The 17,606-nt window shown below is 40.9% G+C and overlaps 1 protein-coding gene across 1 annotated transcript in view; it reads left to right on the plus strand.

The window, feature by feature from the left end:
- LOC145410999 (uncharacterized) overlaps positions 1-17,199 on the plus strand; it is a 179,731-nt gene extending 162,532 nt beyond the window's left edge. Inside the window, exons 4-7 of the mRNA XM_080281058.1 lie at positions 7,053-7,184; positions 7,802-7,966; positions 11,883-12,171; positions 16,524-17,199. Coding sequence (XP_080137184.1) covers positions 7,053-7,184; positions 7,802-7,966; positions 11,883-12,171; positions 16,524-16,981 — 1,044 coding nt within the window. The 3' untranslated portion in view covers positions 16,982-17,199. The remainder of the gene's footprint in view (positions 1-7,052; positions 7,185-7,801; positions 7,967-11,882; positions 12,172-16,523) is intronic.
- The last annotated feature ends 407 nt before the right edge of the window (positions 17,200-17,606 follow it).

Genomic DNA, 17,606 nt, shown 5'->3' on the forward strand with positions numbered 1-17,606 from the left:
TACCACAATGACTCATACAGATTAATAGGTAGGGCCTTTGCTTTAGGTCTACTATGTTTGTAAAGCTGCATGAACAAAGGTAGCCCAGTTACCAAAATGCAGTTTCCAAAAGATGTCTATCTATCTATCTATATATCTAGGCTGCTTCCCCCAAGGAAAGGGAGGTAGCCGAGACAGGACGACACACTCCCCATTTATTCATCCATTCAAACACATTCATTCGCATCTTAGCCCCAAAGGGGAGAACGAACAGATCCTCACCGCACCACACTGCACAAGGGTCAACTGTGCAATGCAATCGGTGACATCCGCAGCAGGGCCCGACAGGAGAGCTGGTTTACCCCTGCCACATCATAACAGACCCATCCCCTTACCCGCACCTGACCTGACTAGCTGATCAGACCAAACGCGGGAGAATATCCCCTCAGGGCTGCGTCATCACTTATTCATTCACAATTTCTCTCCATTTATTTCTGTCATGCACAGCCACTCTTCCTTGCTCAACAGACATCCCTCTTACATCCAGCGCTCTCTTCACACTGTCCATCCATCCTATTCGTGGTCTTCCTCTCAGCCTTACACCTCTCACATCAGATCTAGTTATCTTTTACACCAGTCGCTCATTATCCATTCTCTCCATATGCCCAAACCATCGCAACACTCTCTGCTCAACTCTATAAGCCATCTCCCGAACAACTCCAGTTCTCCTTCGCACTTCATCATTTCGCACTCAATCAATACGCGTCACTCCACACATACTCCTCAGACACCTCATCTCCATTACATTCAAACTTTTCCTCCCTGCTACACCCATATTCCATGTTTCAGCCCCATATAACGCAGTCGGTACCACAACACCCTCATACAGCCTTCTCTTTACATCCATTCTAAGTGAACGACATCTAAACACTTTTTTCATTCCTCCCAGCACATCCTCCAAAAGATGTGCTGCATAGAAAAGGGAGGGAGGGGGGGTTGTTAGGGGTATGAAGGAACTCAGGAACTTAATAATTAATAGGCTGGAGTTTTATTAAGGTTTTGGACCCACTAGGTATGTAAAGTAGGCCAACAAAAGATGGCATGATTACTGAGATATGGCAGCCACTGGTTGTGATAAATGATGTGGAGTGGAGGCTTGAAGGAGAGTAAACAAATGAAACTTTCACCCACAGCTCAGAGCATCCTTGGCTCTTCACAGTTGGAGCCTCTACACTGGATAATCAAGGAAAACTGACGAGACCATATCTGCTTTCTTAGCTTTGGTAAACCCTAATCTCCATATACAGTATCTGGTGTGGCCATACTTTCACTTAAAAATTACTGTGCAGTTTTCTTGCAGATCCTCTATTCTGTGCCTCTGGTTTTGAACTTAATGACCACTGCCTGTCCTATGGCAGCAAGGGTTCTTCCTGGCCTGTCTTTTCCCTGCACAGTCTCAGTGTTCTATCACAGTCATCATCCTGTGGTGCACCTATGAGCCATCTGACAATTACTTAGGCTGCTTTGCTGAAGAAATTGTTTATTACAACTATAGCCAAAGATGTGATGACTGACGGGCTGCAGATCATGTGACAACATCCAACCCTTGTGCTGAATGCAGTTAATGGCCTGTCAATTATCATTCACCTAGTCTCTGGCTGTGTGAGGAATGACAAAAGAGCATCTGAGAGCATCATCTTCTTAGCATAGAAGACATGTTCACAAAGTTAAGTGAGGACTATGGAGATCTGTGTTCATCCCACAAATTGTCCTGTGAAATTATTCTAGTCACATACACCAATTCCTTCACAGATTGGGATTGTACAGACTGCACTCACTTCATGTCCCTCAGGGCAAGTTTGCCCTACATAGCTACACCCAGCTGTGATAACTACCTCAGCTGTACTGTTCACTGAGATCTGCTTGTGATCGTGATTATCACTACCTGTTAAAGATGAAGTTGCAAGAAGCCCAGTCCTATAGTGCTTGATGTCTGTGTCACAGATAGTCAGTGCCCTGCCATTCATTTCTCACTGATTGTTCTTGCAGCAACAGGCTATGCATCTCCAGTCACTCTTTGCAACCTCTAACTTATGTCTGTAGTATCATAGATTCTGTTTGCAATAAAAGCTCATTCTAACTGTCCTTCAATTGAACTATGACATCTCCAGCCTGTTATATGATTATACCTTGGAGACAGTTCCAGAAGCTAAGTTCCTTGTCTAAAGGATCCACAGTGTTATTAATAATTCAGGAATCACAACCATTAATGATAATTTTTGAGTCTGTATGCCACTACAGCAAATCATGGCTGGTTGCTTGTAATCAATGTCCTGCACTAACACCAGATTCTGAAGTGCATACCAGGGGCAAACTTGTACTAAGATATCACCAGTACCAGTATACCCCACAGGCAGCCCCTCAGACTTTGACTTATCTTTTATTGTACATGGCATCATGTGCATGCCTTGAGGTGGGTGCTCATTCATTTCAAGTCTGTGATATTTTATGATTACCTTTCTTAGTTTCTTGCCCCACATTTTGTAGGAGCTGGTGCTGTGAGCAAAATCCACAGCAGACTCACCAGAGCTCATGACAGTTTTCCTCAATGATGGCTTGTCACAGCTATACAGAATTGCTACTGAACTGAGTTTTGCAGGATATGCTGATGTGTGTCCCACTTTGGGCAGCTCACAAGAAACCAAACAGCCCTAATCACTGTCCATGATATAAGGGGCTTCATCTTCAGTCTCACAATCCCTTCATAGGTATTTGGGAGTCTAGATGGATACCTCCAAATGAAGGATCACAGAGTGAGAACACAGATTCTTAAAAGGGCAAAAGTCCATTTTTCACTTGCAGAGTGTATCTGCAGGCACATAATTCACTAAATCCTACCTAACATGGTTATGAACCTACTCCTCTTTCTCCCCACACTGCACAGGGCAGGTCCCTCCACACAGGTCATATGAACAAGACCAGCATCTACTGACAAGACTGGCAATTACACAAATCTTAACCTCTTCAGCCTAGGTACACCTTTTCTTATTCAATTCTAGCTAACCCCACATGCTGTTATAGGCTTTGGTAAGATGGTTCCAGACTGGAGAGATGAAGAACATGCACAGGATTTGCATCATCTAGCACTCATTAAAATAAATGTACGTGATACTGACAACGTTGGAGCGAGGTTATCAATGCTCAGGAGGTATTATAAAAGGAGACAAGAAATAATGCATTCTCTTCTTTGCTCTCTGAGTCTGAAATGCTTCCTCCCATCATCATTTCTAATGCCTGTGTAAGCACTGGAAGTGGACTGCAGCCTCTTTCTGGGGAGCTCCTCTAAATTTACTTGCAACAATTAAAAAAAGGGGGTATTGGCCTAAGAAAACAAGTGCATATTTTCCATATGTACCAGCATCAAGAAACCACAGGAGTTAAAAAAAAAAAAAAAAAAAAAAAAAAGAAGGGAATAACAAACTGTACAAGAAAAAGATGCAATTATGTAAAGAACATCTATGACTTCCCAAACAGAGTTAAAAAAAAAAAAAAGAAAGAAAGAAAGAAAAAAGAAAGAAAGGGAATAACAAACTTTACAAGAAAAAGAAGCAAGTCTGTAAAGAACATCTATGACTTCCCAAACATTCTGCATCAGCCAGGTATTTGCCTCTAATTAATTTTATAACTGCACCGGAAATCATCCATAGGAAAAATCAGTTTAGTACTTTCACCCTTTCTGCCTGATTTTTTTTTCCATTCAACTGTATTCTGATGCTTAGTGATTGAGTGAGTTGATTCACTTTAACTGGAAATGGCCATAAAGACACACATCTGCGAGATGGTTGAAGCTTATTGCTCTAGTTCTGTAATTCTCAAAGGAGGCAGGTGAATGGTCATTCGTGCCTTAAATGCCTGGACTAATTAGCTCAGACCTGGGCTTCTACACTACTGATGGGGCAATAAAGGGGAGGGTGAAACTATGTACTGTATTCTGTATGTCATGTTAGACTGTTTTACCTACTGTAGTTTACACAAGACTCCTTGAATTGAAGGGGATAAAACAATCACCAATAAACCCTTCTGTTGAGGATGTCAGAAATTTGTTTTCAGCTTTAGAGAGACCCTCACAATGAAGCAATTACAGTAAATGAGGTTCATCATGTAATAGTCTTATTAATTTAATGCAAATTACCTGGTCATTATGTTTTTGCCTGTATAGCCTAAAATGCACTAATGTTTAAGGGTTGTTTTCTAAATAATACAAGTACTGTACAGTGTAGTATGTACAATAAAGTTTCCAAACTACTGTACTATTACAGTAGTTATTGTTCCCTAGGCAGTCTGGCTGAACAGCCCTGTGTACTATTATAGTAAATGTTTCTGCCTTTGAAATAATTACAGTATACTGTACACTGTGTGGTACAGCCCAGTCACTTATAATGTACCATATTTACAACTTGAAACTTCTTGATCATGATTCATAACTGATAACTGACAGAATTCTAGAAAAAGGGAGTATTATAGTAAATGTTTCTGCCTTTGAAATAATTACAGTATACTGTACACTGTGTGGTACAGCCCAGTCACATATAATGTACCATATTTACAACTTGAAACTTCTTGATCATGATTCATAACTGATAACTGACAGAATTCTAGAAAAAGGGAGTGTACAAAGTCAGTCAACAAAATGCAAAGTTTAGCAGTAAAACCCACCAAATCCACTTCAACATGACCTTCCCACAACACTAAGAGACCATAAACTGTATTCAGTGAGTGATTTAGACACTAATAATCAGCAGTTGCAAGTATTGTAATAGAGAGTGGAAAGGTGGCTGGTAAGTGTGGGAGAATTAATTAATTAATAAGGACTAGCACCAAGCCCAGGGGGACTATATGGCACTAAAACCGCTGCATAAAAAATGACGGGTATGCTATGATGGAATAAAGGTAGACAGGAAGGAGGGGAAGGCACTAAATGTGAGGCAAAATACGTGTTTGAGATAGGAAGTGCATGAGATGTGTAGTGGAAAACACAGGGGATTCACCAAGAAGATCGGCTAAGGTAGGGGGACGTCCAGGGGAGTAAAGGAACGGAAGAGTCCGTCTGCACACGTTGTGGAACCGAGGGCAATCAAGCAAAAGATGGTGGACAGTGATTGGAACCTGGCAACATTGACAGACCGGAGGAGTGCCTCCTGACATTAGAAAGCCACATGTGATCCGCATGTGGCCAAGGCGCAGACGGGATAGGGCTGTTTCCCAACACCTGTTGCGATGGGAGGATGACTGCCAAGGAGTGACAGTATGTGTGATGGAGCATAGTTTGTTATCAGTTGTGGACGTCTATTCAGCTTGCCACCACTGGTCGAGGAGATGGGTAACCATTGGGAAATAATCAGTTGCTGGGACAGGATGAGGCATGACAGAGAAAGATGTAACAGCTGTACGTGCCAGGCAGTCAACCCTCTCATTACCCGGTATCCCAATATAGCATGGGATCCAGCAGAAGGAGACAGACTTCAATCTGGTGGCAATATGGAACAGCCATTCCTGTATCTCCAACACTAGCAGGTTGCTGGCCTGGATAGACTTAATACCATGTAGTGCACTAAGTGAATCTATGAAAATAACAAAAGTGTGTAAAGTTGATCGGTATATAACAAGAAGGGCAAGTAAAATGGCCAGCAGTTCAATAGTGAAAATACTGGCAACTGGTGGAAGGCGGGTCAGATAGGTATGGTCTAGGAAAAGAACAGCAAAACCCGAGCCTACAGAAGACTCAGATCCATCTGTGTACACTGGGGTCGCTAAGGAGTGACAATGCATATGATCCGTAAAAAGATGATAGAGTTCCGGTGGGGTGGAAGAGGACGTTGGGCGAGTGAGTAGGGTGCCACAAACAGTACGGCAAGGAAGAAGCCAAGGTAGGAACACAGAACCTCGCAGAGGGAGAACTAAAATAGCGGGGAAAGAAAGGGATGCAAGTAAACTGGAGACCCTACATGGAAAAGATGAAGCTAATGAGGGTGGATAAGGAGGGGAGAGGTGCATAACAGAGGAAGGGAAACCTGAAGATGGGTGTTGAAGAAGGCGAATGTGGTAACGGAGAATTAGCTTGTCATGTCTGGAGGATAGAGCAGGCATAGCTGACTTGACATACGGGCTCGCAACCGGGGTGGGGCGAAAAGCACCCAATGCCAGACGTAAGCCATGATGGTGAACAGAATCTAGGCACCGAAGAGAGGAAGATGAGGCAGATGCATAAACCTGACAGCCATAATTAATCATCGACAAAACTAAGACAGTATGGAGACGGAGCAGAGTTGTCGGTCAACACCCCAGGACACATGACTGAGAGTTTGCAATAACTGAAGTCCGAGGAAAGCGGAGGTCTTGAGGGAAGTGAGATGCGGGGACCAAGTCAGTCGAGAATCAAAGATACGGCTAAGGACAGTGGCTGACAAACGATATGGCAGGGGAGTATCATATAGTGTAGAAGGGGGTTGAGGGTTTGAATGGCGGGTCACAAAAGTTATAGCACAAGTGTGGGAGAGACTCATATGGGGAACAAAACATTTTAATTTTCTCTGAAGGAACACACTGAATGGGCATTCTAGCATTTAACAGTGGTGTTTGGTAGCATTTTGGGGAGGTGGTTACTGGGGATGATATCAAGGACTAAAAGGTCAAAAAGGGGGACTAGGGCATCAAGCTAGGTTAGAATTAATCATTTTCATATGTTCTATTTATACTACACAAAATTTTATAACATGACAGGTGTTAGGGATGAAATTCATGCAACACCTGTATATGTGACTGGCCTGTATTACCTTTCCTCAGTACAATACACCATCTGCCAGTTCTCACACTGCATTCTTTGACAACTTCTACACTGTACTGTACAATTCACTGCAAGTCATAACTGTAACTTTGAATGAAAGATTACATATCAGCTATTTAGCTACGACACTGTTACAGTTTACATGAAATATGTGATTAATTTGGTTTATTAATTTGTCTACTATGATGATCTGTGTAGTGCCAGGTGTAATATATGCTTATGGATGCAGTGGGAGCGGCTGGACATGTCTGGTATGGAGCAGAGGAAGATAGCGTGCTCTGTGACATTCCACGTAGTAGCCATCACCTGTGTGGTGTGGTCTTTATATGTCCTCATTGAACGCACCACTGAGGAGGTCCAGGTTAGTAAGAACTAGACAAAGCAGTTACCTTTAGCAAAATGCTTGATAGAGATGGTCTCTCCAGGTATATGATGCTAAATTATTCCTATTTCTTTTTTAATGATAGTTCTACAGTATCAATATAGTAGGAGAAAATTAAACCAATGCAATATAAAAGGTGTGTTGTACTGTGCAAAATAGCTTTGAGATACAGTACACTGGTTAAAAATCTCTCACTGTAAAAGATCTACAGTGCATGTCTACATTTTACTGCATGTGCTGTTCAGGAATGTTGAGACAACTAGAGACTGAAGACACCTGACAGCTGCATCATTACCTTCTGCTAGATAAAAACTGCATTGTACAACTGTATAGATAAATAGTAGTGGCTCTATACTTGTATAAACTATGAACAAATAATTTATTTTCTATATAAGCCAGAGATATGCTTTTAGTAGAGCATAATAAAATGCATGATACTGTATATAGTTCTGCATTTCAGTTACAGTTGATTACACAATGAACTATCTGTATTTATCAATGCATCCAAATACTTTCTCATTCCCCAGCAATTAGCTACACAGTACATTATGCATGTATGGTTGATGTTCTATACTGTACCAGTACTTACTTTGCAGGAAGGAACCCTGGAGTGGCCTTTCTGGACTAAGCTTATAGTGGTGGCAATAGGATTCACAGGAGGTCTTGTCTTTATGTATGTGCAGTGCAAGATGTACGTGCAGTTATGTAAGAGGTGGCGTGCCTTCAATAGAGTCATCTACGTCCAAAATGCACCTGAAAAGGTATATAATACATATACAGAATGACACCCATCACTGCAGTTGTTGCTTATAAATAACCTAGTACAGTACTGGGGGGCTCATTATGTTGCACTGGAAACACACCTGGCAAATATCTTATATGTTACAGACATGACTCAGTCAGCTATTGTTGGTGTAGCTGTGGCAGTGGGAGTATGAAATGAGTACAGTATAAAATGCAGGGTAGATGCTGATAATACTGACTGAGCTGTCCCTACAACATGAGAAATTTCTGGGCGGAGTGGTAGAGCAGCATTTTATGTGTACACTATATATAGTATGGGCCACCCTGAAGTACAGTACAAGACTGCACTAGAAATAGTGCTGCATTATGAATGGTATCCCCATAAAGATTAATTTTGGTTACTGAATACAGTACTGTATATGCAAGCATACTTTGATCTCCAGTTGTGCAAGTTTAATGAGCATGAGTTTGCAATACTGTATTTCATTGGACCAATTTAAGCAGAGTATCCACTCATTCAGATACTGCATTACTTGCTATACATGACTGTATACCTAAATCAGGCAGGGATCTAATGTCTTTGTCTTACACTCATAATCTTTTGTGTTGTTTAATGAGCTAGGGTGCTTACTCTACATTATCCCACGTGCATCATATCACCATCATCCTGACCCTTAATTCCATGTAAAAGTAAGGGGAGGAAAAAAATGCTATCTCTCTATCTATCTATCTACCTAGGCTGCTTCCCCCAAAGAAAGGGAGGTAGCCGAGACAGGACGACACACTTCCCATTTACTCATCCATTCAAACACATTCATTCGCATCTTAGCCCCAAAGGGGAAAACGGACAGATCCTCACCGCACCACACCGCACAAGGGTCAACTGCGCAATGCAATCAGTGACATCCGCAGCAGGGCCCGACAGCAGAGCTGGTTTACCCCTGCCACATCATAACAGACCCATCCCCTTACCCACACCTGACCTGACTAGCTGATCAGACCAAATGCGGGAGAATATTCCCTCAGGGCTGCGTCATCACTTATTTATTCACAATTTCTCTCCATTTATTTATGTCATGCACAGCCACTCTTCCTTGCTCAACAGACATCCCTCTCGCATCCAGCGCTCTCTTCACACTGTCCATCCATCCTATTCGTGGTCTTCCTCTCAGCCTTACACCTCTCACATCAGATCTAGTTATCGTTTTCACCAGTCGCTCATTATCCATTCTCTCCATATGCCCAAACCATTGCAACACCCTCTGCTCAACTCTATAAGCCATCTCCCAAACAACTCCAGTTCTCCTTCACACTTCATCATTTCTCACTCGATCCATCCGCGTCACTTCACACATACTCCTCAGACACCTCATCTCCATTACATTCAAACTTTTCCTCTCTGCTACACCCATATTCCATGTTTCAGCCCCATATAATGCAGTCGGAACCACAACACCCTCATACAGCCTTCTCTTTACATCCATTCTAAGCGAATGACATCTAAACACTTTTTTCATTCCTCCCAACACCTCTCCTACTTCATTTATTCTAAATTTCACCTCTACATCTATTCTTCCATCCACAGCAACATGTGGCCCTAGGTATTTAAAACACTCTACCTCCTCAAGCAACTCGCCATTCAAAACTATATTCATCCCCCTACCATCTGCTAACCTCGTACACTTCATCACTTTACTCTTATTCTCATTTACTTTCAATTTTCTCCTTTCACACACCCTTCCAAACCAACTGCCTCAATCTCTCCTCTGAATCAGCCACCAGTGCAGTATCATCTGCAAACAGCAGCTGCTTCAGATTCCACTCTCCACCATCAACATTCACCAGACTCAGACCTCCACCTAAAACTCTTGCATTCACCTCCCTTACAACACCATCCATGTAAATATTAAACAACCAAGGCAACATCACACATCCCTGTCGCAGCCCCACTCTCACGGGAAACCAATCACTCATAGCATTTCCCACTCTTACACATGCTCTACTATTTACATAAAAACTTTTCACCCCTTTTAGTAACCTAGCATCAAGTCCATACAATCTTAAAACAGTCCACAAAGCCTCCCTATCAATTCTATCATACGCTTTCTCTAAATCCATGAATACCCAAAACACATCCTTGCCTTTCGCTAAATACTTTTCACACACTTGTCTCACAACAAACACCTGATCCACGCATCCCCTCCCTCTCCTAAAGCCACACTGCTCATCACCAATCACTCCCTCTGTACCCTCTCTAACTCTCATAATTAACACTCTACCATAAACCTTACCTACAACACTCAACAGACTTATACCCCTAAAGCTAGTACATTCATACTTATCACCCTTGCCTTTATAGAACAGGACCACACAAGCACTTGCCCAGTCCATTGGTACCATACCTTTCACAAAGCACACATTCAACAATCTTACTATCCAGTCAACAATAGTCACTCCACCACCCTTCAGGCATTTCACAGCACACCCATCCATACTTGCAGCTTTCCCTATTTTCATCTCCTTTACTGCCTTCTCCACTTCCTCTTTCGTGATCAAAGAATCATTCAACTCTCCCAACACATTTATTCCTTGCACCCTTCCATCTGCCACAATCTCAGCCACCCTTTCCTCCTCTACATTTAACAATCTTTCAAAATACTCTGCCCATCTCTTCCCTACTGCATCCATCTCAATTAACATCCTTCCATCCTCTGCTTTTACTCGTTCTTCCTTCCCAAACTCTCCCTTTATCACCTCCTTCCAAAACATTTTCTTATTCTGTTGAAAATTCTCTGTCAGCCAACTACCCCACCTCTCATCTGTTGCCACTTTAGCATCACGCACAGTCCTTCTCGCCCTATTCCTCTTTTCCTTATACCTTTCATATGACATCTCATCCTTCCTCTGCAGCCACACTTCATATGCACGTCTCTTCTCAGCCACAGCCATACTTACTTCCTCACACCACCATTCACTTCCTTTTCTTACACCACCACCCACACGTCTCACACCACACACCTCTTCTGCATGCCCCACCCCAGCACTTTTAAACAACTGCCATTCCTCCTCCACACTGCCATTTTCCTGATCTTTCACTGCGTTCCACTCATCTTTGTCTTACACTCATAATCCTTTGTGTTGTTTAATGAGCTAGGGTGTTTACTTTTTCAATTATAATTAAAGTCTGGCCACGTGGAGGGGATGGAAAGCAGAAGACTGTTGAGGAGAGTGTATGTGAGAGAGATGGAGGGGGGAACAGGGAAGGGGAGACCGAGGATGAGATGAAGGGATGGAGTGGAGAGGTATATGAGAGAGGGGAGTGTGAGATGGGGGAATGGCAGCAAAATGGAAGGGGACAAGGCAGCATGGAGGTGATTTGATTGTTGCCACCCCTAACGGAACTGGGGCATCTGGCTATAGATAGATAGATGGATAGATAATTTAAGTGATGGTCATTGACAACAGTGAACACCAAACACAGTAACTCCCAGAGGAATCTGATGAGTACATCTTAAGAGGAATTGTATTAGTACATCCTAAATATGAAGTTATTATGAAGGCTGTGAATTTAGTGTTAATGAGGGCTGAAATAAGTAGCCCTAGTGTAATGCAAAGGCTGTGCATATCCCGGCATGATCTTGTGTGAGATATAACTTCTGTGGCGCTTAAAATACATTTTTTTTTTTTTATCTTCTGTATAATATCGTAGGATGCAAAAATTTGGATTACAAGGGCATCGAAGAGTTATATAAAAGGAAGGTTCCATGAGCTATGGACCCGGATGAACTTCCCCAACAAATTACTGTGTGACTTACACAGTTTTAGCTTTAATATGATTATCATTACAGACTAAGCATCCAGAGATCTTCAGACTATCCCCATTCCTTCACAACATCTCCCAGAGCAGTTATCATGCAGAACTGGTGCTTACAGGTTCCCCTGAGTGAGCGTGACCGGCTGGAGCTGCAGCGTGAGCCTGGACTACAAACGGGTGGAAAGGAAGCGTGTAGTGATGCCCAGGAGTCTGACAAGTCCCTCATGGGTGTGTCCATCATCACGGGGGCAGCCAACCATGACCTTACTCCTACCACTACCACTTTTACCAGCACCTCTCTCAGCACTGCCTGTCCCCTCACTCTCACCACCTCACATACCTCCACTACCACCACTGGCGCCACTCCACCCGGCGCAGTGTGGACGGACACTCAGCCCGGCTTCACAGGTCTCACCACAGCCGCTCTCACCCTCTAGCTCACATGCATTACACCCTGCTACTCTACAACTCTCTCTTAAGCTGATGATCTTCCTTACTGGTGTGGATATTTTGCCTATATTGTAGTGTGCATTAAACCATCTATTATATTACTACTGTATGTGCATGCAATTATCTTTACAGGAGTTTAGCGTTTTTTTTTTTTTTCACAGCCCTGGTATGGTTATGATATATCCTACCACTTTATAGTAATGCAGGTTGATTGAAAATACATATGTTATTGTTCCTTATCAACACCATTTAACATACAGTATATAATATTCACAGATTTCTCTCTTAAATTTATAGTAAATGTCTCATATACTGCATTACAGCCCAGGTATTGTATGGAAAAGAATATAACTACACTTCTATAAGAAGCAATGGATCAATATTTCAATGATCAAGATGAGTAGAGAAGGTTGGGTAGAACAGGAAAGACAATGATACATATGCAGTGTTATTGGTAGTGTCAGAAGAGCAGAAGTTCATATTCCAGTTTTTATTTTTCCCTAATAAAAATGAGTATATTTTAATTTCATGCCTGAATATGATGCTTCTACATTAGTATTAATTTCCAAGGAGCTGTGTCATAATACCATGTAAGGTTTTTCTTAACGATTATTTTGCATGCTTTTATTAACTTCTTTTGCATCTTGACTGCAGTTACAGCTGCCTATGATCTTGATATTTGAAATGTGTCTGTGGCAAAGGAGGGATTATAAACAGGTTTGTAATATGTAATCTTTAACATTCTTGTGTAGAAAGTGATGAAATACCTGTAGGTGTCTTCAGTATCTAACAGTGCTCTTGTTAACATCCCAGTACAATATGATAGTCCAATAATTATTATCACAAGACTAAGAGTCTTCAAGACAGAACTAACTGAATTTCAATTAAGTACAGGATGTATTTGGAGCAAGGATGAATAAGGGCATAGTTGGAGTGATACCTTCCCACAGTTTGGATCAATACTCTTATCTGCATGCCATCTATCATTACTGTACAGTAACTGCAAACTGCATCCAAGATATACCTGTATATAATGCAAAACATCCCATCTAACACTAACAGTGCACCCTCTTTAATACCAAAACTATGACAAACTACTGAACTCCACATTTTCATGTTGCTTCTAATTGGCTTTTCTCATAAAGACTGCATATAAAGAGTGGTACACAGTGGTGTAGCCAGAGGAGTGGCCAGGGTGGCACTGGCCACCTCTGAAATATGCCTGGCACCCCAAATTTCTGAAGGAATACCCTTCGACTTCCTTAAAGAGTTCTCCATGGGCCATCCAACAGTTAGGCCAGGTCATCTATTGATCATTCATTTTTGAAAATCCTAGCTACACCACTGTTGATTTAGTACCTGTATTTGGCAAAAACTTACTCCTGCATTTGCCACCCACACATAAATATTTTATGGTATATAAGCTTATATTACTTGATCTATAGAATTTGTACTACACATACTGGTATAGCAAATTGCACATCCACTAAAGGTCTAATATTACTCTGTTCAATGCTAAATCCCCTGTACAATATACCCTAGGGCAATAATATTCTGAAGACTATTCTGAATATATGCTGATAGTTATAGTACTTTACAGTTTGGCCATATGGAGAGGATGAAGAATGAGATATTGACTTGAAAAGTATATGTGAGTAAGGTGGAAGGGGACAGGATTAGATGGCAGGATGGAGTGGAAAGACATATGAGAATGGGGGATGTGAGATGGACGAAGTGCAGCCAAATGGGAGAATACAGGACAACATGGAGATGAGTTGCTTTTTGCCACCCCTTATGGAATTAAGGTGTCTGGCAATAGACACACAGACAGACATTACAGTCCCTTTAAGCATTTTTGCATACAACACACAGGCTTCATAGATGCAACAAGTTTTCATAAAAATTTATATATACTGACCTACTTGGACACTGCATTGCACCTAAATTTTATGAATCACTATCTACCACACTTCAAGAATGCACTGAAATTTCAAATTAATAATGGCACTTTCCAATAACTAGTATACACATTATGTATTATAACATGAGTTTCAGTTATAGACATTATCTACTGAATAAGTTCTCAGTGAAGAAACACAGTAATAAAACAGTCCTCACTAAATGCAAATAGTAACTAAAAAGTCCTCACTGAAGCCACACTATTCACACACACACAAAAAAAAAAAAAAAATATGTTGCACATAGTAGCAGTATGATTATTATCATTGTAGTAAATCAAAACATATATGTCTTCCTTGTATTTTGGAAAAAAGGGTCACACCTGAAATCTGAATGCCAAGCCATGATTGGGAAGACATTTGTGTGACAAATAGTTTATATTCCAATGAAGAATATCATAGTACAGAAACCCACACCCACATTTCCATCTTAATGTTGATTGGCTTCAGCAAACCAAATATGGAGCCAACTATAGTACCATGTGAAAGCCATCATTTGGTAGCATCTGTCTGTGTCGATAACATATATGTATAAACATACTGTACATGCATACACAGGGCCAGATTAACCCTGCTGTGGCCTGGTAGGCAACGCAGACAGTTGGCCTGCAACATACAGTCTCTTTTTTCCGTTATTTCCAGTGAAATTTTGGCATGACCTATTATGGCCTTTTTTGATGGCCTGATAGGTGATGGCCTTAATTTGGATACCCAGAGCGTATATTTATTCCGCTCCGTAAGTCTGGATGGCCTGAGGTTGGCCATGGCCTGGTGGGCTGTTGCCAATTTTACCTATACCTGGTAATCTGGCCCTGTGTATATATCCTACGTAGATAAACTGTTGTTAAGTAGGCAAAATATCAAATTACATAGCACAAGAACAAGAAAAGTAGCACAGTTTATTACATGTAACCCAATCTGGCACCCCTGGATCATCAAACTGTCACATGTTTTGAGAGCTTAGTTTGCTACACTGAATTAACGTATGGTACCATGTGTGATTTTATAATATTTTCTTGTCTCAGCTTTTTTGTTTTTGAAACACAGGTAACTGCATATTAAATGCAAAGACAAAGTGAGTTGAGGATAACTTTAGATTTAACTGCATTTTTTTTTGGATGACAAGGATTGAAGGTGGGGGGGGGAGTGATTACATAAAATATACTCCCACCTAACTCAGTCGTTTTGAGGATTTGCTCTCCATCCCTCCCAGGATCTATGTCCATGGATAAGACACTGTCAGTTCAGAAGCAGGGCATCACACCCTCTGAGACATTAAAACTATGGAACCACTCCTTGTCACTCTGACTTTGGGATGATTTTCCCTGTCACCATGTCCAGTATCTGAGTGGCATCAACAGTGGCTCAAAGCCTCTTTCTGGGTGCCTCCAAATGGACAGACTGTTGAGCACAAAATTAAATTTTTTCCTAAACTTAACTTTTAGTAAAACATTGAAAGTCAATACTGTCTCAATAAGGAAAAAAAAAAAAAAGATGCAAATAATTATACGAATACTTAATAAAACAATACAGTGTTGCATTCAACTTCACAATACAGTACCTGGAAACCACAATACCTGGAAACTCAGCTAAGAGCAGAAATAACATCAGCACAATGGATGACTGACAAATGATGACTTGTACTCTGGCGATTGCTGTACCATATATTTGGTTTGCCTCATTTAATCAAAACTGATGGGTTAAATGTTGGCTTTCTTTGAATCCTACTGAAGCAAACTGAAGAACCTGCAAGGGGTTAGGATATCTCTTGAAACAATCTTAAATTAAACTATACCTGTAAATGCAATTTTATTTCTTTTTCGAATGTGTGACTTCTCTGCACAACGTCACATTAATGCAAAATGTAGTAGAATAACTTAATTGTGAAGCAGGGTAACTAAAAGTTTAATGAAATCCATTGCTGGAATAAAACCCTGTCTTAGTCACAAAAGAGACCCACCTAATGTAAAAACAGTTTGATTTGATTCATTTGCATACACAAAACTAATGTATTGTATGAACACGTGTACACCATAAAAGAAGGAAAATCATGATTTTACTATTAACAGTAGGGAAAAAAAAAAAAAAAACTTACACACTTTTAAGCATCCAATCAGCAGACATACAGCTCACTGAACAGTCTAATCTAACATTGAGTTCATGCAACCTTTGAACAGGTGCTGGTCTAGTTTACTGCCATGAATATTTATGGATAAAGGTAATTGAAAATTTGATCCAATTAAATTTTGGTTATTAAGGTCTAATATTTATAGTTTACTATATTTGTTTGATACCATACAAACTTTGGATTAGTGTGGAATCTAACAATATTCTCTGCTATTTCTTTTGCAGGAGTCTTGTCTGGGATACGCCACTCTCGAACACCTCACCAAACTACAGAATTCTTAAGTAAAGGACCAAGTGAAACTCGGCCCAGAGATTTACGTTCAACATTTGAAAGTCCTGTTGTCTATGAGGGCAAGTGCAACCATGGAAGCATGGAGGAACTCTCTAGCCAAGCTCTGGCACAAAGTGAGAGACAGCCTTTTAGAAAATCCAGTTCTCATAGCATGTGCCTGGAGAAAGGTGTAGAGCAAGGCCTGGTAGGCAGTGGAGCACTACACCAGGAGGCTTATTTTGATAACTGTGGTGCAATTAGGGACACACATACAACTTCCAACAGTAGAAGAAGTGAGGCAATTCGAGTTGAGCCTCGGATGATTCACACTCCTAGTCTGAACCTCCAGTGCAGGACTGAGGGTGGGGTTGATGCCCATGAGGTTGAAACCCTTCATCTTGACAATATGTGATAATCAATGCTTTTTGTTGATCTTGTGAAAGGCAAAAATTTCACAGCTCTTCTGTGGCACTAAATGTTACATAACATTATATCCATAGAGTCGAAACAGTTTCATCATATCATCCAAACCATGTAAGCTACAGTGCCACTTAGTGAACTGGGTTTCTTGTCCCTTGAACTCATAAGCTACTATAGGGTTACAGTCTTACAATGTGGGGCTTGTTTTTCTCTCAAACACTATTTTAGACTAGAAGAAAAAATTTACAATGATAATGTCACTTAAAAGTTATAAATTGCCCTTCGATGTATCAGTTAGTCTCATAAAAGTTCTAATTATACGTAAAATATCCATAGATATTATGAAAGAAAATGAATCCTTAATAATTAATTACTCTTCATCTCTACCATTCATATTCCCTCTTGGAAATCCCTCCAAAGCAGATGATTCTTTGTCCTTATCTCTCTCACTAATCCACACTACTGACGACAGTAAAAAATTAATAGACTTATATTATCCAAAGCAGAACAGAAAACCCGGCATAAGGCTTGTTGGAAATAAAGTATTAGGTTAACTAACAGTTCAGAGACGTCTTACTAAAGCCCAGGAAAAATGGCTGACATCAGGCAGAATAGAA

Source organism: Coenobita brevimanus, chromosome 87, assembly GCF_032717465.1.
Source record: "Coenobita brevimanus isolate Jiangsu-jjx chromosome 87, ASM3271746v2, whole genome shotgun sequence".
NCBI classification, from domain to species: domain Eukaryota; kingdom Metazoa; phylum Arthropoda; class Malacostraca; order Decapoda; family Coenobitidae; genus Coenobita; species Coenobita brevimanus.